This window comes from Colletes gigas, unplaced genomic scaffold (genome assembly GCF_013123115.1).
Source record: "Colletes gigas isolate AHSC1104 unplaced genomic scaffold, ASM1312311v1 Colletes_gigas_Sc00002, whole genome shotgun sequence".
NCBI lineage: Eukaryota > Metazoa > Arthropoda > Insecta > Hymenoptera > Colletidae > Colletes > Colletes gigas.
Genome location: NW_025106631.1, coordinates 10,369,844 through 10,393,429, shown reverse-complemented (window position 1 = coordinate 10,393,429; position 23,586 = coordinate 10,369,844). Strand labels below are relative to the sequence as shown.

Sequence of the window (23,586 nt, the reverse complement as noted above, 5' to 3'; positions counted from 1 at the left end):
GGAAGTATTTTCGAATTTGTCTTGTATGTTTAGTCACTTTTCAAGGTATCACGGTATAACTTTTATGTAATAATCTTTATATAATAATCGGAGTTCTCTTTGTTATCCAACCTCGTCCTACCCGAGAATATCTTTCTAAGATATTAAGCAAGTATTCCCATCTGGGGGCGTCGAAATTATTATATGTATAATTATAGAGGAAGTATTTTCGAATTTGTCTCGTGTGTTTAGTCACTTTTCAAGGTAACACGGTACAACTTTTATGTAATCATTTTTATTATTACTAAAATTATTGCACGTCTCCTGCAGTTTCTTTCTTTTGAATGGCTGCTGTGATATCTCAAAAATAGATCGATGAATCTTCTTCAAATTTATATAATAAGTAGATGTTTAAATTATGTGAATATTTTTTTACTTCATACGGCCGCCATTTTATACATCAGATTGTAGATTTTTGTGATTAATGTGGAGGACTCACCCCTTGTAGCACGCCTCTTGTACCCGTCGCTGCACGTACAGTAACACGCATCGTCGTACTCCAATCAGTCTGCTCAACCAAAACCCTAAATGGAATTAAGACATATTTAGAAATTTAAAAATCTAGGTAATATTTTATCGAACAAATCTCAATATGTGGCCTCGTGGCTGCAGTGGAAATGAGTGGAATTTAGAGAATCGTTTGGAATTGGGGTGTCGAGTCGTGCTACACGCTAAAACAAATAATCAAACAAGAGATTCTGAAACATCGATAAAAAATTATATGTATCGTTTATTCCGAGGTGTCGAATGATATTTGTCGACATTTAATCCCGGGTTCTCGCAACTTTCTCATTAGCCAACGCGACAATGCAAAACGCGCAATGAACATTTGCGATCGCCAGCCTTCTACGAATAAATGTCACTGGGGGTTTCCTACTTCGAACGCTTCTGTCAATAACCAGTGGCAGCGATTTCAGCGATCCCGAAACATGCAATCAAAATTCGATGCCGGGGATTCGTTAATGAAAAGTGGTCTTCAGATGACGTTTCATTGCCGGCACTTCGGGTTCGTATTATCGGTCGTTCAACTTCTGGAAATCGAATCTGAGAAGTTTCACTGCGTACAACAGAATTTTGTACACGTCAATTCCGTGAATTCTAGGGAACGACATTGCGGCATCGATGATATTTCTACTCGAATAACCAAGAGTGTTGCTAGCCGCATTGTAGTTCAAAATTATTATTCGATACCTGTGTATTTGTGATCTCCCTGTAACTTTTACTATTCCTGTCCAATCCAGATAAAACTTTGCGTTCTTTTGCAGATCAAATTTACATTTTTGAGAATCAAGTTTCTCAAGAAACTTGTTTTCTTAAGCCATTGTAATAAAAGTAAAATTCGATATAAAATTATTATTCCGAAATAAAAATTTTATTCCATTTTATGATCAACTTTAGTACTGTCATATAAACACAAATCAATCTAATTTTGTCTTAAATATACCTATTATATTACAAACACTGAGTCTAGAAATACCTTAGAAAAGATATATTTTTGAATTTTCCATAAATTAAACTCTATATAAAAAATGGTCTAGATCAGGTGGAATTAACATATGAAAGATTTTGGCAAACACCAGGAATACTTTTGGGTACAAAAACTGTTAATACAAGTGTTAGCAACGAAATAGTTTTCATTTTTAACACTACGTTCCCCAGAAAATTCTGTAAATAAAATCTTTGCAGTTTCTCAGATGAATTCCATCGAAAAGTATAAGCTACTTAACTTGTACAAAGGAATTTCTCTTAACAAATTATTCCTATGTTTGATACCAAAAAATTATTCTCTATTTGCCAGGAAATATTTACAAGGAAACTATTAAAAAACCAACAAAATTTTTAATCAAAATGTAGTTTAAAAAGAAATTTTGGAAATAAAAATTTTAATACAAATGGGTAGAAGTGAAATAAATACATAAAAGGGATATACTAGCAAATTAATTATTTTAAACTTGAGTTTTATACGAGAATATACTGATTTCATTATAACGATTAATAATGTACTGTTGGATCCAAGCAATAATAACTCGTAAATTTCTTTCTATTTCTATCTTCGATGATTGTGGAACGGAGTTAGCCATGAAGAATTAATATTGGCCTTGTTCCATCGTTTCTTGTCTGATTTGCATTACCGAACCGATGCATTTACGAACACGAACGTCACTTGACAGAAGCTATAATATATTAGCCTGACATATTTGTCCGAGAGAAAGATGACCGTCGCTAATCGAACATTCTTTGCGCAGCGATTAATTTTCATCGAACCGAAGTGACTTCAATGACAGGACCAGAGAGAATTTGATGACTCGGTTAACCCTTCACGATGACAGATAGGTATTTCGTGTCACGACTTAATGATTAGTTGCTCTATTCTTTGAATACAAACAAAATTATACACAGTTAAATGTAATCAATTTCCAGCGTGTGAAAAAGTTGTAAATAGTTGGAACCATTTATGACAAAATAAATAATGTTTCCAACGAACCATATAGTTTCTGTTTTTCAGTAATAACAGCGTCATAATAAAGTTTTTATTTCTTTTACAATCGAATGTATGATAGTATTCGAGGCATTCAAATAATTTTTATTTAATAATATTCTAAACTGCGTGAAATTTTTATTTTTAATTTGTAATAATTCCAATTTTTTACATATTTGACCGACATCTAATGCCTAATCGAGATCCAAAATTTGACCTTCATTTTGAACAATTTTTTATTTCATGCTCAAAGCCACCTTCAGAATATGAAAAAACTATTTTTGCAATCTGTAGATGGAAAAAGAAAAGTGTAAGGAAAGAAACATGCTTAGGTTACAATGTTCAATTAATAAACAAAATGAACATATGCACAATGCAATTAAATATAAATTATGGAATAAAACTTACATCGTTGTTACGTCATAACCTGGTACGGAAAACTTTTGTATTAATATATAGATTAATAGCATTGTGAAAAATAAAGCATACATGTAATGGTTTTAGTTAAACGGATATCGGGTTTGTATGCCGACATATTTGTAAAGTCTATCGACGTAAACCTCGGATTTTCGATATTTCCTACCGAAAATGTTTTTATCGGTGCAACTTCTGCGCTATCTTATGCGTTGTGATTAACCCCTTGATGTACGATTTAATTACAAGCAATTTTTCAAACTTGTAGCATTTAGTTTTTCCCACAAATGCTCGTAAAAAATATCAGATTTGTTTTACAAATAACCTGCGAATTTTAAAATCGTTGATATTAATACATTAGACTTCGCAACAAGTGTAGTCTAGTAATTAATTTATGGTACTGAAACTAACTTTCTAAATTTAGAAAAAGGAGGGAATCTCAGTGTCTTATGGATAATTCGTGTGTATTTTTTAAAGAACGAAAAAAAGAATGCATAACTTAAATTATAAGAACAGAAAAAGGAGTAAAAACTTATTTGTGACAAAGTCAAAATTAGAATTAATTACGAATATAGGAATGAACGACACCGTGGGTTTTATCAGTCAGATAAGTACATAGTTCCTGATTCGGTGCAATCAAATAACGAATAGGAGTAATTAAATTTTACTAACGATATGTAAATCATTTTAAATGTATTTTATTAACGTTCTTCAGCAATCAGTGTCTAGAAATTATTTTATATATTGTAATTTGATGCTATTAATCGATACGATTATTACTCTGAGGATCAACATTTTTATACTAAAAAATCGATTAGTGTCGCTCGAAAGAAAAATTACGTAGCATGATTCATGTTCTGGCAAAAAGTTGGTCACGAAATCGGAGAATAAGGAGAGAGTCTCGAAGGAACGAAGAATCATAGATCAAGGAACGAATGATAAAAAGCAAAAATAAATTCCGAGGAGTGGGATATCTAACTGAAAAACAACAATCCTCTTAATAACGAAGAACAACGACAGAAATAAAAGGGGGAGTAATATCAAACGCGAGCAAAAGAGAATCACCATAAGAGCGAGCGCAAAGATAAACGAGAGAAAGACAAAGGGAGGGAGGGACTACCGCTGTACAGAAATGGTTTCGGCAAAGAGTGCCCTCGCTGGTGCTCGCTCGTAATAAGCATAAATCCTCGGAGGCTTATCTAGCGGCGCCCAGAAGAACGCTAAAATAAAATATCATACATTCTGCCTTCTACCCTTCGCGCCAGGCTATGTTACGACTACTGCCCCCTCCGTCTCTTATCCGTTCGTTTTGCGTCTCCACCCAACCTTCACTTCGCCTTTCATAATCGCGGATACCTCCGCAACAGAATTTCCCTTCGTAAACATCTTCTGCCAATTTCAAATCCTTCAAAGGATATATAGAATATTTAACCGTTCGGGAAAAGAACAATAACCAGTGATACGACTGACACGCGTTTACAGTGCATGAAATTTCTATAAGAACACCATGATTTACTGCCAAAGTATATGTTACTAATATGCGAAAACCTTACGAATATTTTAGTGTCATCGATTCAATCAATTCTCGATTTAGAAACAGAAATATTGAAACGTTCATCGAGGTAAGAACGAATTTCGTACAAGCACAGTGTGTTTTCTTCATATACAAGAAACATTATCCGTACTTGAGAAGAAGTGAATATTGAAATTACAGTACAAACTTTTATAATGATCACACTGTGATATTGCAAATAATTTCTTATTTATGAAGATGTCTTCAGTTTTGAGGAGGAAGTATAAGTAGCCCTGATGAATTTAAACACTATTGGCATAATTTACTTAAGGTTGAAAGCATAAACGCGAGTAAGAATATCGTCGATAGAAGTTTGACGGTGTTGACAGGATTTAGGTAAAATTTTCACAAGAATGAAAGCTGATAATTGTATCAATCTTTTCAGAGGCATTTTGATTTGTTTTATCGAAGAAAATTATGAACAACTTTATTTTTCAGCAATATACAGGATGTTCAGCCACCTCTGGGAAAGATTTCAGTGGAAGATTCTAGAGAACAAAATAAGACGAAAATCAAGAATACCAATTTGTTGATGGAGACTTTGTTAAGAAGTTATTAACGTTTAAAGTTCCGCCCGTATTGAATTTTTTTCTCGAAAATGCGCTGGATTTCGGGGGTGTGTCTATTCATCAGAAATGATTGGAATTGACCACCGCAATCGAAAATAATTTTTCCAAAACGATTTCAAATTTTTTTTTTCGCCGAAAAATTTCACACCTCGAATTTTTTTCTCAGAAGTGGATAGGATTTCGGAGGTATCTGTATTCACCAAAAATGATTTTAATTGACCCCCACAACCGAATATAATTTTTCCAGAACAATTTGAAATTTTTTAATTTTGTCGAAAAAATCCACCTGCTCGAATTATTTTTCAAAAGTGCGTAGGATTTCAGGGATATGTCTATCCACCAAGAATGATTGTAATTGTCCCCCACAACCAAAAATAATTTTTTCAGAATGATTTGAAACTTTTTAATTTAATTTGTTAATAACTTTTTAATGAAGACTCAGTCAAAAAATTGATATTCTTAATTTTCGTCTTATTTTGGCCTCTAGAATCTCCCATTAAAATTGCTCCCAGGGGTGGCAGAACACCCTGTTTAACGCTAAGAAGACTTAAGAATGGTTTACAAAAAAAGTGGCCCCCGCGTTCCTCGATATAAATCAAATAGAAAATCTGTGGGGAATTTTATCGTGTGGAGTATACAAATGTAGAGGGCAAAAAGTAAGATATATTGTTAAGTTAATAGTATAAAAAATAAAACATTGGAAGTAATTAAACTGTGGCAGTACCAATTACTAAAATTACAAATTTAATTTCTTGAAACAGATTTAAAAGACTGTTCTTATATAAAGGAGGGTGATGAAGAAAAATGTTATGATTTTCTAGTTTCTAAAGAGTATGAAATGCACAATTATTTATTCGATAAGCGATGGGAAAATTGTTAAGAAGCCTTGTTTACAATGTGATTTATCAGTAAAATAATTATTTTAAATAACAGAAGATGAAGTCTTCATACTTTAGTGTCAAACATGGAGCAATGTTTAAATGTTTCACTAAAAGCTAATATTGCTTGATTATGAAACATTTAAAAATATAAATACTTTGAGAATAAGTATGATCGAGACTATCAGCTTGGAACTAATTGTAAGGGTCGATTACCTCATGATAATCTTAGTAGTCTACTGGATTTTTTGACAATCATCATTAGAAGAAGAAGAGATGTCCATTGCTTCCCGAATAAATAATTATGTATTTCATAATATTTAGAAGATGCAGAAACCCTGATAAAATTTTTCATTGGCAGCATGGTCCAAAATCGATTTACTTTTACCACACTCCATTCGTCACTCTTCTGTGCATTAAATTGTAATATGTTCCATTAATTATTTCTTAGCATTTCTTTAACACGTTCACTGTCTGATCAAAACCGTATAATATTCTGCAAGACTAAAATTTTGATTTTGGACCATTGTAAACTACATTATCTAAACTTTGTTTCAGTACTTATTTTTATAACCTTGATAAAATTCAGAAATCCTATTCGAATTTATTCAGCATCCCAACATGAGAATTAATTTGTCTAGTTCCATAGTAGTAAATATAGCAAAGTGTTAATATTATAATAAAAAATTCTTGCTATTTTCATCGAAAATAGTAGTGGTTTTACAGAAATTTCGTCCATCGTACACGGATGAAGTGGAAGTGTTAACGAGTATGGCGTTGGATCGGTCCCGTCGCTAGTAACGCGGTACGATCGCGGGATGTGGGTCAATTAAAGGAAGCGAAAAGCCGAGACGAAAGAGCCCAACCGTGTTTGAAACGGAATATCTCCGCGATCGGCTGTCAAATCCGCCGAGGCATCGTCGATCGCGGGCGTTCGGAAAGAAATTCGATAATCGACTTAAGCATCGATCGGAGTGACCGAGAAGCGAGAGTGAAACAAGAGTCTCTCGGTGTGGTCGAACGGAAAAAGTAAAAAAAAAAAGAAAAAGGAAAGATCGCGGGGGTCAGGGTGGATTTTTGTGCGCGTCGATGCAGCGCGAGATGTCGGCCAAAGGCACGTAGTCGGTGTAATGAGGCGAGATACATTCGCCGGGGGCCGCCCCGTCGGGGGCGGCTGCCGGAGAAGCTCTGCCAGCCGGCAGGGGGGTGAGTCGGAGGGAAAGGGTTGAGCTGGAAGCCCGATCAGTCATTAGACAAGTGGGTATTCACATATATCGAGTTGTAAAATCGATAGGGGTGTCCGTTAGCCGTGTATCCTGTAAGGAGACGGTGGAGGGGATGAGATGCGAGCCGATAGGACGGAAGAGGGTGCAGGGGGAAGGGACAAGCAGGGAAACGGGGCTCTTCGCCTCGATATCAGACGGACGAAGACAGAACGCAACCCCTTTTCCTCTTTCCGCGCTTCCCCGTCGACCCCTTTTGTTGCTTCGCCATCCACCCCCTGCCACCGCACGTATCCAGTCCTTGCATATTAATCCTGCCCATAATTCCCACTTCCCAGTTTGGGCAACCCTTCGGCTCCGGCTACATCGCTACCCCCGTCGAGAGAACGAAAGGGAATCAGAATAAGCAAGGGAAAGAGGAGTCCGGAGTGAGTTGAGGCCGGGCGGGAGGGGGAGGGAAAGGGATATCCGCCTCCTATCGATTGGGCTTTCTTTCCGAGTCCAGCTTTTAATTGGCATTCTCCCGTGGTGAGAAAAGGAGAGAGCCTCGGAGATCCTCCACCCATCGGGTACGGCGGTCCGTTACCTACCAAGGGGAGACCAGCCTGCGATCTTTTCTGCGCGATGAAAAAATTCGCGATCGCGCGTGCCGCGCCGGCTTCCGCCAACGGGGATCTCAAAATCTCCAGGAATGCCAGACTTTCGATCATTCTTTGTTTTCAGATCGAGTCACCGCCAAATTCCTTTACCGCCTCTCGCGATTCTCCTATTCCCAACTACGAGTTAATTTCATCTCGTTACACTTGCTACGATACGTTTGCATGTAATCATATTACACTCGCGTATAATTATAATTATAAATCTTTAACCCCTTAACGCTCATATTCTTCGGGACGATGATCAGGTTTCTTTATTGGATTTGTTTCTAAGCTATATAAAAATGAGGTTTTTGTTAATTACAATGTTGTATCTAACGTATAATTTGAAAGAAAACAAATATTGTCATCCCTTAAACCATTAGATTAAACAAATATCGTTTTTCAAAGCAGTCAGACTCGGGCATGAACGTTAAAGGGTTGAAGCGTGGAAAGACTATCCGATTATCGTGCAATTACGTCTAATTTTATCGTGGTAAATGTGATCACATTATTCTGAATAGAAAAGATGTCAAGTACTAGGGCACGTTGAATAAACATTAGATTTACGAAAATCGTCAATTTGGCAGGTGCCAGAAACTCATAAATATTATTTGGTTTTAAATTAATATTGAATTTTATGGATATAATGATGCGAATATATATTCTAATTAAAAGTAAAACCGTGAAGTGCTTTGATAAAAATATGTGCAATAAATGTCCATGAATCTGATATTAAAGAACACTTGATAATTCCGAGTGAAATCTGTAACCTCCTACAATAACAATTCATTAATTCATGACATAGTCGGTCGTAAAAGACAGTATATTAATCTATCTGGAATGATTTTGAAGATTGAACTACTTTCGCACCTCTAAGATGAAAACGTTAAGTCAGATTTACATTTCCAAAAATAAAACAAAAGATAAATGAATGATTAGCAAAAGCAACTATTCTTGCAAGCTGATGCAATCATGTGAGATGAATTGTTACAGCAACCGGTTACGGATGACCACTGTGCTTGAATGGATATTCTCTAATTATTGACCAGAGGAGTCGTGCTACGAGTTATCTGACATTATAATTACGAAGCACTGTCAAAAACACTCCGAAACCAAAATTTGTTAACACATATACAGGTGACAAAACTTTTCACTAAGGAGCTAAGAAAATTCATTCTTAAATTATAAAGTCTGTATAGGATACAAACGTAAGTACCTCGAGAAATTTTAGTTTTATGTGGTTTCCAATTGTCAAAAAAGTAAAATTTTATTAGCATGGAAAATTTCACAGATTTGGCTCGGCCATCCAAGCGTTAATATTGCGAACCCTCGATTATCCGACTTCCTGAAGCTTCTGAATATTAATGAGTCGTTTCATCGTCTTACTCCCATTCACGCTCTTCCTAAAAACTAAACCAACGCAAGATTTGTTACCTAATTGAACATTACATAATCTATACTACTATCAAAAATATTCAATCGTTTGTGTAAAGAGTAAGAGTTTAGTTACTATTTGCAAGGAATTGATAGTATATCTAATTTTATTGATTTTATGGATGAAAATGCAACATACGTGTGAGTTTAACAACGCTACTAATTTGGTAACTATAAATGACACAAGTATTAATCGCATCAAAGTAGCGATGAAACGGTTGTATCATTATACGGGAATACATGACATTTTATAGAACAGATGGAACACATCGAATTATTAGAAACTAAAATTACGTTTCAGCAGGATTGTACAATTAGTAGAAAATTGGCTAAAAAATGAAAACCCTAAATTGTTAGGACTGGATTTAACTATCAAAGAAGAAATAACATTGCAAAGACTGAAATAAATAAATTTGAATCAGTAGAAAGTATGCTCCGAAGAACAGATGCTGTATTAAAAGTAAAACGCCTCCGGGCAAAACGTTAAGATCCCAATGAATAGTGCAAAACTGGGTACAATGCATATCTGTAGTAATTACGCGATAAGAAACATAAAAAGCTAGCAACTGACCACAGTAAATTTTACCACACTGCTGGTTCTCGTGTTATGATGTTACATTTTTAAAATAGATTATTACGTTTAGAAAAATGCGTACAGCGTGTTCAATTTCGCTGATCAGCGTAAGTCCTTGATTCCCCACATTCCTACCTCTTCCTCTGGTATCAAGCGCCTGAAACTCTGCTCCCCTCCCCCTCGCCAGTGGGCCAAGGAAGGAGATCTCGCGGAAGCACACGAGCTCCTGCGGCCATAACGATCCCTCGCGGCGCATCATTGGCGGACAGGGAACGAAAATTAATACACGAAGCAACCGGCCTCCTTGCGCTCCCACTGCGTGCCGTCGCGCACACGTACTCGTTTCCGCGGTCACGTGTGCGCACCCCCGCGGCACATAAGTGCGAGGAGGGCTGCGGCCGTGTGCGTGAAGATTGATTATACCGCGGGAGAAAATGTGATCAATAGCTCGACAAACAAAGGCCCCTCGGACGCCTGTGTATAATGCAAATAGCAAAAATCACGGTGCACGGTGGGTGGGGTGGGAGGTGGGGGGGTGGGGGGGGGGTGGAAGGGGGAGTGGAAGGTGGGGGTAGCCGAGCAGAGGGTTGAAGGAGATGATCGACGGTCAAGAAACAATGGCAACACGCGCCGGCTACTTGGAGCCTCGCTCGACACAGTCCCCTTTTCTCGAACCCTTCTCGGTCGACTTCTCACCCCCAACGCCTTCGGGTCCGGTTTAATTTGCATACGACCGATCATGTCTTCCGGTCCGACTCACCTTCGGCCTGGCCACCGTTACCCGCCATGCCTCGCGACCATCGATCAAGCCTCGGTTGTTTTTACCTTCTAACACAACCCCCGGCCGCCCCTTAGTGGTCACTGGCCGTACGCCCACACCGATGATGCACCTCGGTGTGTTCCTTTCGTCCGATACCCGTTAACAAGGGCTGCTTCTTCCATCGATGACATTGTACCGACGCCCGGGAACACGGCACGGGGGTGAACAGGACCAAAGGGAAGAAAGAAACGGACGGCGTGACATAATTGCGCGACTCTTGAAAAAGAACGAACGCGAAGGGGATGGATAGTTGCGAGAGGTGATTATTTCCAACGATCTGGGCTTCTCCTTTTAATCCTTTGCGGCCTTACGGAATTTCATCTCGACATAGAACTCGTTCGCCATTATTATATATATCTTCTCGTAATCATCGCGTAATTATTCGATCTAATCTGATTTACCGTCTCACGGCGGACTTTGGGTCCGTTTCGACCCATGTAAACTGTTTATTTCGGTGTTGCAAAGCGTTAGTCTTTCGTAAATGATAAGAGAGCTTTTTAAATTAACGATGATAACAAATAAGAAATTTGCAAATGCAAAATAATAAAATTCGGGTTTGAATTAAAATGAACTTGCTAAGACGGTTTGAGGGTTAAGTCTCTATCCGATCAGCAACAACGTGTACATAGGAGATTTAATATATGTGTTTACTTTATGAAAAGTATTTCACTCATATTCGATCGATTCTCAACAACTTACAAGATATTGTATAATAAATATCATAATTCTTCGTTAGTTTTAAAAATATTTATATATGGTACTTATCAATTAATTATGCTTTTTCCTCCCAAGTAATTAGAAAAAGAGATTAAATAGGAAGTAAAAGAAATAATTAGGTACTACTGATTCCTGTATAAATTCAGACAGAATATAAGAACATTGTAAATACTTTAATACTGTTTCTATCATAGTTTTAAGCACACCTAAAAAGGTTGAAAATAAACCTAAAGAGCATGTATTAGATACGTGATACTAAATGCTTGGAAATAGTGGTTATATATGGAATTAATAATAGTACCTTGTGCCACCTTGTTTATTTAATACTAAGAAAAAGGTTTGACAAGTCATACAGCATTGTTTGGAATTCATTTGCTTTGAAAAAAGGAAAATAGTAATGAATATTATTAAGATTTTAGTCCGTTTCTCTTTCAAGGCGACGAAGAATATACGTAGGAAAGGGATGATACGTAATGAGAGATATAAAAAAATGCATGGAACGTGGGGGAGAACGAGCCATGTTAGTGTAAGCAGGGTAGAATAGTTATATCGCCGTAGTGTGTAAGGAAAAAAGAGAAAAGGGTGGGAAGTAAAGAAAAAGAGAGGGAATGAGCGATGTATCGCAACGGTTATATAATCTCTCTCTCCTTGTTTCGGAAAAACAGAAAAAAAGAAGGGGGTGAGAGATACACACCACAATGGTTATAACCTGTTCCCTTCTTCTTCGTCTACTTTTTCCGTCGTTAATCTTGGCTGACTTTTCACCGTTGTTCTTTGAAGGACCACGTTTCCTACGCTCGAGGCTCTCGTCGCCAATTGGGAGCACCGGAAGTCGTAAAGCTTCGGTTTCTGACTCAATTTCCCCGAAATTCGTGATATCGGTTCCCGAATTCCTTCCCTTCTCCGACCGTATCGCGCGATGCGATTTCGGTTTTATTCGCCTCCGGCCACCGTGTCCACCTCCGCGCGCGTATCTTTCATTGTCCGGCGGTATATTGGCTAGACAGATTGAATGATCCAAATGCAGGACAAAAAATTTATGATCCCCTGTCTGTCTGAATATCTCTATTCACCGGCGATGACACAGGCTGGCCTGAGATCTGGGACAAGATCGAAATTCAATACGAGAAGCAACTGTGCGGCTGTGGCAATCGAGGGTCGTGGATTTTACGAACGACTCGGAGACATTAAATTTAACGAATCCGCGGACGGAACAAAACGGGCTCGTTGATATTATCGATGTACGGGTAAGCATCACGATTTCTAGCGCCGCCGCGCTCGAATCCAGTCTCCGATGCTGTGGTAATCTGCCGAATCTCGAGCACACCGCCCTGGTCAAATTCAATTTCTACGCTCCTCGACGATTGTTTGAACCGGATTATATTTCGAAAAATCTTCATTGGTAAAATTTTTATGGTAAATGCTTTTACTGACAAACCACGGCTAGTGGTTTATTCTGGTTCGAGGGTTTATTGGTAACTAATGTCTCCATTGTGCAAGTAATGGGGATATAAACACATTTTAAATGTATTCCATTCTGATTTAAATTTGTTCATTCATTCGATGCTCGTTAAAATAATAAATTTGTTAAAGTGTGGTAATCTTATTATATTCATGTAGGAGATTTGTATTGAATATTTGTGCCGCGTTGTAGTTTTGTTGAATGTTAATTTATATGCAAAAAGGTTGAAAGTGTTTTGTTCGAGAAGGAATGGGTAACCAGGGACAGTGAGACAACAGGGAGAATAAAAAAACGAGTGGTTGCGAAGGACAGACGTGATTCTTATATAAATTAATTTATGTTGCTAATTATTAATTTGTGTAAAAAGATTGTGTGCTTGGTGTGTTTTAAATTCGTTTATATAATTATATCATTTGTACATTTGTTCCAAATACAATACTTTTTGTTAAATCCTACATTCATAATTGTTTTGTATTCCTATATAAGATTTTTTATTTAATTTCTGCATTACTGTATTTTTAAATTCCTTCTTTATTATTATCGTTTGTTTTTATAGGTTCGCGTAGCATTGTTATTTTCGTATAGTAGAAATTAAAATTTTGCTATCTTAAAATAAAAGAGTTAATCGTATTCGTGCATTATTTGTATAGACTCGCACATAATATACAAGTTGTCCAAAAACTTTGAAAGCAGAGTTCAACTTTGGGAATGTATTCAAAATGCATTTAATATTATTTTCAATACAGATGAAATATTTGAGAAAGTTCGACAGTCACTGATTCGAAGAATGGAAGTCTGCATTCTTGTAGATGGCGGAATTTTCAAACGTCTCAAAAAGCTTACATCTTTTCGAGAAATCATTTTCAAACATAAGTTTATATGAACTTCTTTTTACCTATTTGACTTCAGTAAAACGTAGTATAAGTTTGGTTCCAACTCTTTTACACCGTACACTGTATATGTAAATGATTTCGATGATGATTATCGTAGATATTTGTATACGTGGCGTAGAGAAACTTTACTTATGGTTGCCTGGACGATAATTCGCATCAAACAATGGAACCGTAATATGAGGGCGGATTGAAATGTATCCGGAATGACAATGAAAATTAAATAAGTTTGTTTTAAATTATACTTTATTTTTCAACATCGTCCCCCCTGAGGTCAATACACTTGGTTCAACGTTTCAAATGTTGCGATTGTGTTTGGTTCATTTTAAACAATTCTAAACAACTCATTATTATGTCAACACATTTATTTCTATTTTAACAATGAACGTATGTACATGGGTATTTTTACACGTGTTCCCTCACAACGCCATTACACACTACCGGGCACTCCACCACAGGATTCCCCCTCACATCTCCGTTCCAACGCTACCAACTACAATCAGTAAAAATAACTATACATCAAATACTTGTAAAAACTAGACTATTTGATAGATCGTTCTAATATTTGGAGTGAATGCTCATGAATGATGTATCAACATAACAACACGAAACCAGCTACAAATAAAGAAACTCCTGGTGGCTATTCCAGAAACTTTTCAATCCGTCCTCGTATGCTTTAAAGAAAAAGTAGTAATTTATAAAATTTTTAGCGTAGCAAACAGTTGTCGCAGAGTATAGCAGTATAGTAGCGTGACATGGAAAGTAAGCTTCCTAGTATCATGACAATTCAATTGAGTTTACAGTAACGCGATAGTCGAATCGCTATACTGCGCAGCGAGGTGTTTAGCAGCGTGACAGTCCAATTAAGTATCCAGTCTGGCGATAGTCGTGCTTTCTTAGTAGCGATCCGCTGCGAATGACTTTTCACGCCGCGACAGCCACGCTATATCTACGGCAGTCTAATAGTAGTCTAATTGAGTTTCTAGCGGCATGCCGATCCAATTAAGTCTCTCAGGGCACGATCATTCCACTGATTGTTTTTACCAACGTGTCAGCCCTAATGGATTCCCAGCAGCGAAGTAAAGCAAATAACTCGGTAATCCCGGTAAATCATAAAATTCTGAGTACAGTAGAATTCCGATAACCCCCCCTTCCTCGAGACTTCGACAGTCCTGGATTATCAAATACATCGGATTATTAGACAATAACTATAGCCTGAATTCTTCAATGTTTTGGACTTTTGAGTAGAAATCGAAGAAAATTAGTTAGACGAACTGTATGAGAAAAATAATGACTCTCTTATAAACTTCGTAAATGGAGAATATTTGTACTCCATTTGTCTCCAATCTTAAGAAGGAAACTTTTACTCGAAGGATGAATTTCTTTCTTTCAACGTTTAAACTTGAGAATTAATTGTCATACGTGCGTCGGAGTGTTAAAATTCTTTGATCCATAATTTTTTTAGGGAAACGTCTCGAATGTTGAGAAGGAAACCTTTACTCGAAGGATGATATTTGAAATTCTTGATCTTTGGGAAAAGATCGGTTCCCGTTAATCGTCGTACTTACGCGGCAAGTTCGACGATATCGACACGCTGTTAATTCCAGCTGTCCTTTCTCTCAGCTTCGCCCGCAAAGTGATAACCTACTCCGTTGCTAATGGCGGACATTATTACGAGCAACTCTGAGAACTCCCCTCGTGTCCACCTATTCCACATGTATAGAACGACGGTGCGTACTTATCTGCAATCCGTACCCCTCGTGTGATCGAAACGCAGGGTAAAGTAACTTACAGCTGTAAGCGTGTATCGATTGCGAATGAAACGGGTAACAAGTGACAGGTAGCTGCCCCTGATAAATAAATTAAAAGGTGAGAATACTTGACACTGCATCAAGGATCTTCGATTTCAAGTTGAACCGCAGAGCCTGCAACTCGCTAACTAGAAATAGCTTGATTCACCCGACCAATCTAGTTGTTCGAATCAAATTATACAGGTTCTATCCTATAACGCGACTCATGATTTTTCGACCATGTACGGTTGTCTGACGAAAATGAATTTTGAACAAAAACTTATGTAACGATAACGATAATAAAAATTTCGAAAACAATTTCTTTCCATCGTGAAATCAAGATTATATTTTTGTTCTTAATACGGATCTTGTACTCCAAATTAACCCTTTTGCAAATTAAATTCATCTTGGAAACAAATTGATACTTTTAGCGTTAAATAAATATTCCATGTTATTCTTTGTTCTATGTATTATTACACACGTGCAATACAATTTTTATTTCTGAATAATTTTACATTGGATTTTATTTTTATTATAACGGATTTAGGAAACAATTTTTTAGAAAAACTTGATCTTCGAAACGGAGAGTTTGAGTCGTAAACAGGCGAATTCGGGGTGGAAAATTTGTACCTGCTCCTGAACCGTGGTACAATTACATTGTCACCCATTGGCAAAGCGAAAAAAGGAACGGGAAAGAAAAGAAAAGATATGTTTGTCAAACAGCGTTGAAAAAACGAGCGTTTTTTTTAAATCTGCAGCTCATACTACCGGCTAGACCTGTCGATGCATGCCAGAGGCGTGAATTCCGCAAAATTGAAGCTTCGCTCCTCAATTAACCCCCCGGAAAAAGGATGATGCCTCACTGGGAAAAAACAATTGATACGATCTCGTTCGCATCGCCGTTGCACCGCGCGAAACGCATTCAGCTTTAAAATCGTTCTCCTCCCTCCTACTGTCGGCTTTTACCACCCCTGGCCACCCTTTGCACACCCTCGCAACCGATATTTTCGTCCGTAGCCTGGTCGCGTAACACGTGGATGGGCTCCAACTCGAAACTTTCGAGCACTCGCGATTCATCGCGATTGATCGCGCCACGACGATTACCTCTACTCCCTCACGCGCGGCTACTGTTTACTCCGTTCATTCGAAGAATCATCTGGGATCTATCTTCCTAGGGAATAAAAAAATATCGCAAGAATCGCGCGGGAACATAGAATTCTACCGACGCTCGCGCTCCTTTCTCACAATTTTTGTCTTTCGTTTTTCTTCGCTGGCGCAACACAAAACCATTGTTGCAATCGGTGGTATGTTGGGGATAGAAAAGCAATTAGCTTATAATAATAATTATTAAATCGCGGTCGAAACATTTTAACAAGTGCAAGTGGGATATCTATCCCAGTTTAAAATAAAATGTGTCTCTGAGGAAATGATAGTATTAAATACGAGCTAATTAGTTAAAATAAATAGAAATTATTTTAGCTAGAAAGTTACAAGATGTTCCAGTAATCTGACTTGTGGAAACTAACTCTTCCTAGTCGCAGTAATATCAAACAACAGGATTTCTAATAGTCATTAATGTTTCCGTTTTGCCCTAAAATATAAACAATGTTAAATGTGTCTAATAACGTTTAAACCGTGACATTTAACTCGTTGGCGTAAAGAATGCTTGGAAACAGAGTTCAAGATCGAAATTAATAATATTATACTACCGTATGAAATCCACAGATATCATCAAATGTTGATAATTAGTCTTTTCGTAAGCTAGAAATTGATAAATGTTAACGTTATCGCTAACCTATTTTGCATGTTTCGTCATCGAATAAAGCGAATAACAATTCCTATGATTTATTTCGTGAATTTACGTAGCGTTAAGCGTCCACGATTTTCATTCGAGGAGACAACACGCGTATGCGAAGTTAGCGTTACCAATAATGAAAAGCGTTTCGTGACGACAGATCGGTCGATGACGCGCATCATAAGTTATTAACGATAGACGATCAATAGTTAATAGGCGAGTCATATTGCTATGACAATTCTAATGTTACGGGTAAAATTCACGTCGTTTCTTCGATCATACATCTCCATTTTTGTTTCTATCCTCTCCTGCCAAGTCGAATTCTACGTATCTTTCTCCTTGATTCGTACTTGCACATCATTCCTGCGATTTCTTTAACCCCTTGACGTACGATTTAATGTAATTTTTCGAACGTATACTATTTAATATTGTTTAAATTTGTTCATACATAGAATATTCACGAAAAAAATATATTTGTTTTACGAATACCTCGTGAGTGTAAAAATATGTTGATTTTAATTTATAAGACTTGATGACGAGTGAGTGATCTCATAATTGTGAAACTTGACATCAAGAACTTGTGACGAATCAGATACGCCATTGTATGTCAAGGGGTTAATACAATAGTTCATTTTTTTAAATACTTTTCCATATTCTTGCACAATTTCTCTCTCTCTCTCTCTCATTCCTTTGGCTGTCCTCTCTATTAAACGTTCCGTTTATATTTCCTTCTCATCCGTCAATTTTCCCGATACTTCTGCATGCCTTGCCACTTTCCACGCTTTTCTTTTTCTTCCTTCCTTCCTCATTGCGTCCTTTCCTTCTCGCATTTTCCAGCACGTATTCATTGCACTTATTCATATAAATCAAATGAGACAGGCGAACGAGACTCGAATTCTCACGCAATCGATTACTTTCTGACGTGGCAGAATATTACTTTATTTTTTTTAGAAGCGTTCGTTATTTAGCCGTAAGAAATAGTTGAAATTTACTAATAATATATTGACGAGTCTTTCACATGAAATGCAACTAAAAATTAACAGAAACGAACACATCACGATACTGAAACGTCCTCAGAAAACGGGGAAGATGTTTATATAATACTAATATGTCAAGTATCGTTAATATGATTCCTATTCTAGCTACTTTTACTTTTTAATTTCGAGACTGAATACAGTAATAAAGATAGTCAGACACTACAATGTTGCTCGGAAATAAAAATGAACTTTCCAAATTCGATGCTCGAATTTCAATTCTACATTTTATTTGATTGGCTGAAACAAAAAGAAGGCTGAAGAGTTTTGTTCATTCTTGTTTTGTTACGTACAAGAAAATTTCAATATCTAAAAAATGGATATTTATAGAAAATGTGCAATGGCTCCCACTAAAGATCTTTGCATCAAACTTATCTACAAAAAAAAGTACGACTACTATAATCTGAATTTTAACAACTCGATAGAATTTCGTTTTTATCGAAACGTTGCTGCATCTCGCGCAATGAGTCTGTCTCAATCCGTCGTCGTGGGCTCTAGGCAGCGCGCGACCGATTAAAAATCGTATTAATACAAATTGTACGTGATGTGGAACGCGAGTAGCACGACACGAAAGAAATCCCGCGCCTTAACGTGCAACTTAATCCTCGAGTAATTACATTCAGACCCGACTCGAGATTTAAACTTATCCCGTCCGCTAAGCGGCCGATATCGATTCGGTATAATCGATTCGATAAAATTAATAAAGAGCTTCTACTAAGCTCCTTACTCGCTGATAAACGAGACCCGAAGCAGTCCGCAGGGGTTCAGAGGTGAGGAAGGAGGGACAGAATGGGATTTCGTGTGTGTGGTTCTATATTTGTATCGACGGTAATGTAATTACGTTCATGTTCGATTTCATGACAACCGGGAACAGCCACCGATCGGTGTACAAGGCGACGCCGACCGAACGCTCTGTACTTTGTTTCATTAACCTGACTGTGACTTGATTCCTAGCCATGTTATTAAAATCTTTAAAAGATGGTAGTTAGAATAAATCCAGTGAATCACATGAACTCTCTGAGAGAAACAAGTTGGATTACAATTCCAAACAACAATTTTCTAAATTTAGTGATTTCAACTACGAGATACAATAGCATTCACCATCTCCTTTAGATTATCATTTTCGCCTAGACATTGTAAAAGGGAAAAAATATTGTAAACGAAGAAGAAATCAATGGAGATTTAGATGTTAAAAAAAAATGTTATTCACGTCATTGGGAAAAGTGTATTCAAGCAGACGACGAGTTTATTTAATAATAATAGATAGTTTGAAATTTCTTTCATAACAATAAACCTAATATTGGATATGTGCTACATACAGCTTTTCATTTAAAACAAAGGACAATCTATTAAAATTCTTTTTGCTTAAGGTAACGAACTATTGTCAAATGTTATTTACTACTAAAAGTAGTTGCTTCAAATTGACAATTTTGTTGAAAATTAATATTAAATACGGTCAGTAATAGACATACGAATTTCGTAGAAGAATTAATATTAAAAATACTGTGAAAAACTAAACGTGAACGTGGTGCTTTTGAAAATCCACGAATTTGTACCGACGAGATTGCTGATGTTAAACATAATCGATGAAGTAAACTGTTTTCTATAAAATAACAGGATTCTTTCATCCGTACGAAAACCCATCAAAATTTTAGAACTCAGCCAATATTATCGAGTAGATTTATACGCGTGGAGGTAGCTAGGATGTTTTGATAGCGTTCCAATGAAAATGGAGTTTAACGCGACGAACAATTTCATCAACGAAGTTAAATCCTTGGTTTCAGATCAGCCAGCTGGTCGAGGAAGTGTCCAGGTTACAACAGAGCCTGCAGCGTCTCCAAGAGACTAGCGCACAGGCAACAGCGCGACTCGAAGAAGAACTCGAGGCACGCAGACAGCACATCAGCAGACTAGAGAGTAAACTGGAGCGACAGAGGGACTATGACGACCTAAAGCGCGAAATTAACGCGCTGAGGTCCGTCGACCTCTCGCAGATTCCAACCGGCGAACCTGGCAAAAGCTTGGAGCACCTTCTGATGGAACGCTCGAAGGCGCTTCAGCAAACCGAGAGCTTCAAGCCATCCAATACTCCGGACGCGCTTGGTAAGTCTAACAAACAAACATTTTGTCGCAGCGTTAGATCGGTACCGAAGCATTCGAGAATCGGTTCAGATTAGGCGTATCGTCCGCTTTAGATCAGGAATTGTTAGAGATATGACTTGCTACCAGCTAAAGATTTTCTAGCAACGCAGACACGAAATATCGTCGCGACCCTTCTAGTATTTACCGCTACTAATTCCTGCGCTAAAGCTCTGGTCTTCGATCCCCGACTCTCTCTCTCTTCGAGGCTACGTCGAAGGACTCGGTGTATCGAGTAACAATAAAAAGGACACGAGTCACGCAACGCGGACGCTTTTCTAAAGAACGAGGGATGACTGAAGGAGCTTACCGAGAGAAAAGGAACAACAAAGTAACTCTGCTTGCCATTGTGTTCGCAATTTCTTTCTAACTATCTTTGTATCTTCCCCTACTGTCTCTCTCCCACTGTAACCGTTCATTTCTCTCTCGTCGTTATTGTTCGAGCCTTTGATCCTATTTTAGTTTCGTTTTCCTCCTTTCTTTGTACGCTATCGCGTTTCTGTTGTCCACTCGCGTTCTATTATCGCTCTCCATTTTCTTTTTCTTTTCTGTTACTCTTCCTCTGCCTGTTTCTCTAAGATCCTTCACTGCTTAGATTGCACTTTTTCCGAGCTACTCTCTCGCTGGTACGCGCATCAACATACCCTCGTAGGAGGTACTAACATAACCGAGACCTGCACGTTAACCCGAAACCCGTACCTCTTACCGAACATCACGGACACCGTGATTTCTCGATCCACACAGCCCACCCTTGCATCACACCCCGAGTTCCCACCACGAACGTCTGCACGCTGGGAAAAGCAAATTTCGGACACGCGAATGCGTGGACGATAACTCGGAACATTTCCCCAGGCCAAAGCGTTGTTTCGGGGCCAGAGTTTATTACCGATCGATCGGGAATGACAGAGAATGAGAGAGCGAGAGAGAAGCAGCGCGTTCACGGGCAGAGAATGAGACCCAAATGCCATCATTCCCGAATTCCCAGGTGCCATTATCCTCTCAAATGTCTCCTATTTACCCGGCGAAACCGCTTTGTTGTAAATCGTTAAAAAATAAAAAAAAAACAAAATTCTACACTGGTCTTCGGTCTTTCACGGATGAAAGTTCGAGGAGACTCAATCGCAACGCGACAGATGGATTCCTTTCGAAATAACGAGGGACACTGAACCCAGTTGACTGACGCGCGTCACTTTTCCTCTCGTTGGGCCACGTTGTTCCTCGTTTGTGTGGATCACGCGACGAAGCTTTGAAAAAGAGAGTCTCGGTCGTCGTCTATCGTCCAGGAGGCTACCGAAGAAATTAAGACGCCAGGTGTCACGACATGAAAAAAAAAAAATGAATCGAAACCACTGATCGTGAACCTTTAGATTGACTGTCATCTGCCGTGTGTGAGCTCGTGTTGACGCGGTCCCTTGTGTTTTTGGTGGTTGCAGGTGGACTATCGTCACCCCTGCAGCGCGCCTCGACCGCCTCGCCCCACGGGGTCGGGGGTGTACCTCCTTCGTCCCACGTGTCCTCCCAGCAACCACCGCCGCCGCCCCCAGCAGCAGTTTCCCTCCCACCGCGTTCCACTCCGACACCGTCTTCGGCCACCTCGACGACGTCCAGTCTCCTCTTCCCACCTCCTCTCCAGAACGTCGAAACCTTCGGCTCCTTCCTCGGCGAAGAGATCGTCGCCAACTGGAGGCGGACGTTGGAGAGGTCCATCATGAATCAGCAGCAACAGCAACAACAACAGCAGCAACAACAACAGCAGCAGCAGCAGCAGCAGCAGCAACAGCAGCAGCAACAACATCAACAACAACAACATCAACACCAACAGCAACAGCAACAACTTCATCAGCCGACGTCGCTCGGTCAATTGTCGCAGCAACAGCTGCAAGCACAGCCGCTGATCGGTCTGCATCCTCCGTCTACCACCGGTAACATAAATCACCTTCCATCGCCGACGGATCCATCTTCCAGTTCGAACACACCGGCGAAATCGAATACCCCGTTAGGAACCACTCCACTGAGTTGCCTCGATGCGACCGAGAAGGCTCCAACGCCGGTGTCGGGCCACGAAACGCCCGCGCCGCCTACGCCGTCATCTACCACCGCGTTAACGTCACCACCGAGCTTTCAACCGCCCACGACGATAATCGAAACGATCGCTTCCTCGGCTTCCATCAACGGCGGCAGCATCGTGCCCGCCATACCGACAGCACCACCACCAAAGAGTCCCGCGGACCAGGATTCCTGTCACAACAACAACAACAGCCACCACCTGGCCAACAACAACATAGGGGGCCTGAGTGTGTTGGACACCCTAAAGAGTCCGTTTCGTTTCGACGACAGGACGCATCCGTTCAGATTCGGCGACGAGTACGGCGCCGCTGGTATGGCCGGTCGGTTAGGGGAATCCCTGATCCCGAAGGGCGACCCCATGGAGGCCAGGCTCCAAGAGATGCTACGATACAACATGGACAAATACGCCTCGCAGAATCTGGACACGCTGCACATAGCCAGGAGGGTCAGAGAACTGCTGTCGATACACAACATCGGTCAAAGACTGTTTGCCAAGTACGTACTTGGACTGAGCCAAGGAACCGTCAGCGAACTGCTGAGTAAACCGAAGCCGTGGGACAAACTGACGGAAAAAGGTCGCGACAGCTACAGGAAGATGCATGGCTGGGCTTGCGACGACAACGCTGTACTGCTGTTGAAATCCCTGATACCCAAGAAAGGTGAGTACGATCAGTTTCCAGCTGTCTCCAGTCTTCCCGTCGTTATAAACCTTTACGAATCACTTCTATCAAGCGGTGAAGATCAAACGTCCGCGAGAACGAAACGGGACCTTGTAATTACATGTTCGGTCTAATTGCTTGAGGAGAAACGTTACCGGTAATTTATTTCTAGTAACAAGGCTGATCAGATTTCCGACCAGAGAATCTTGAAAACTGCAATACGACGCTGTCTAGGTCCGATGTTGCAGTAGCCACGAGTAGCGTTCGACAAATTTTATTCGCGAATACAAACGTTACGTTGAAATGTTTGCAAATTATTTTGAGAATATACTCGAAAATGTTTAGAATATTTGTCCGACTCTGGCCTCGAGTAATTACGTCCGCTCGTTCTT

The 23,586-nt window shown here is 39.1% G+C and overlaps 1 protein-coding gene across 5 annotated transcripts in view; it reads left to right on the top strand.

The window, feature by feature from the left end:
• LOC122398625 (homeobox protein cut) overlaps positions 1-23,586 on the top strand; it is a 236,781-nt gene that overhangs the window by 181,339 nt on the left and 31,856 nt on the right. For all 5 annotated transcript variants that reach the window (XM_043398730.1, XM_043398723.1, XM_043398707.1 and 2 more), the window contains exons 4-5: positions 20,114-20,432; positions 21,902-23,194. In XM_043398730.1, the coding sequence (XP_043254665.1) occupies positions 20,114-20,432; positions 21,902-23,194 (1,612 nt within the window). The remainder of the gene's footprint in view (positions 1-20,113; positions 20,433-21,901; positions 23,195-23,586) is intronic.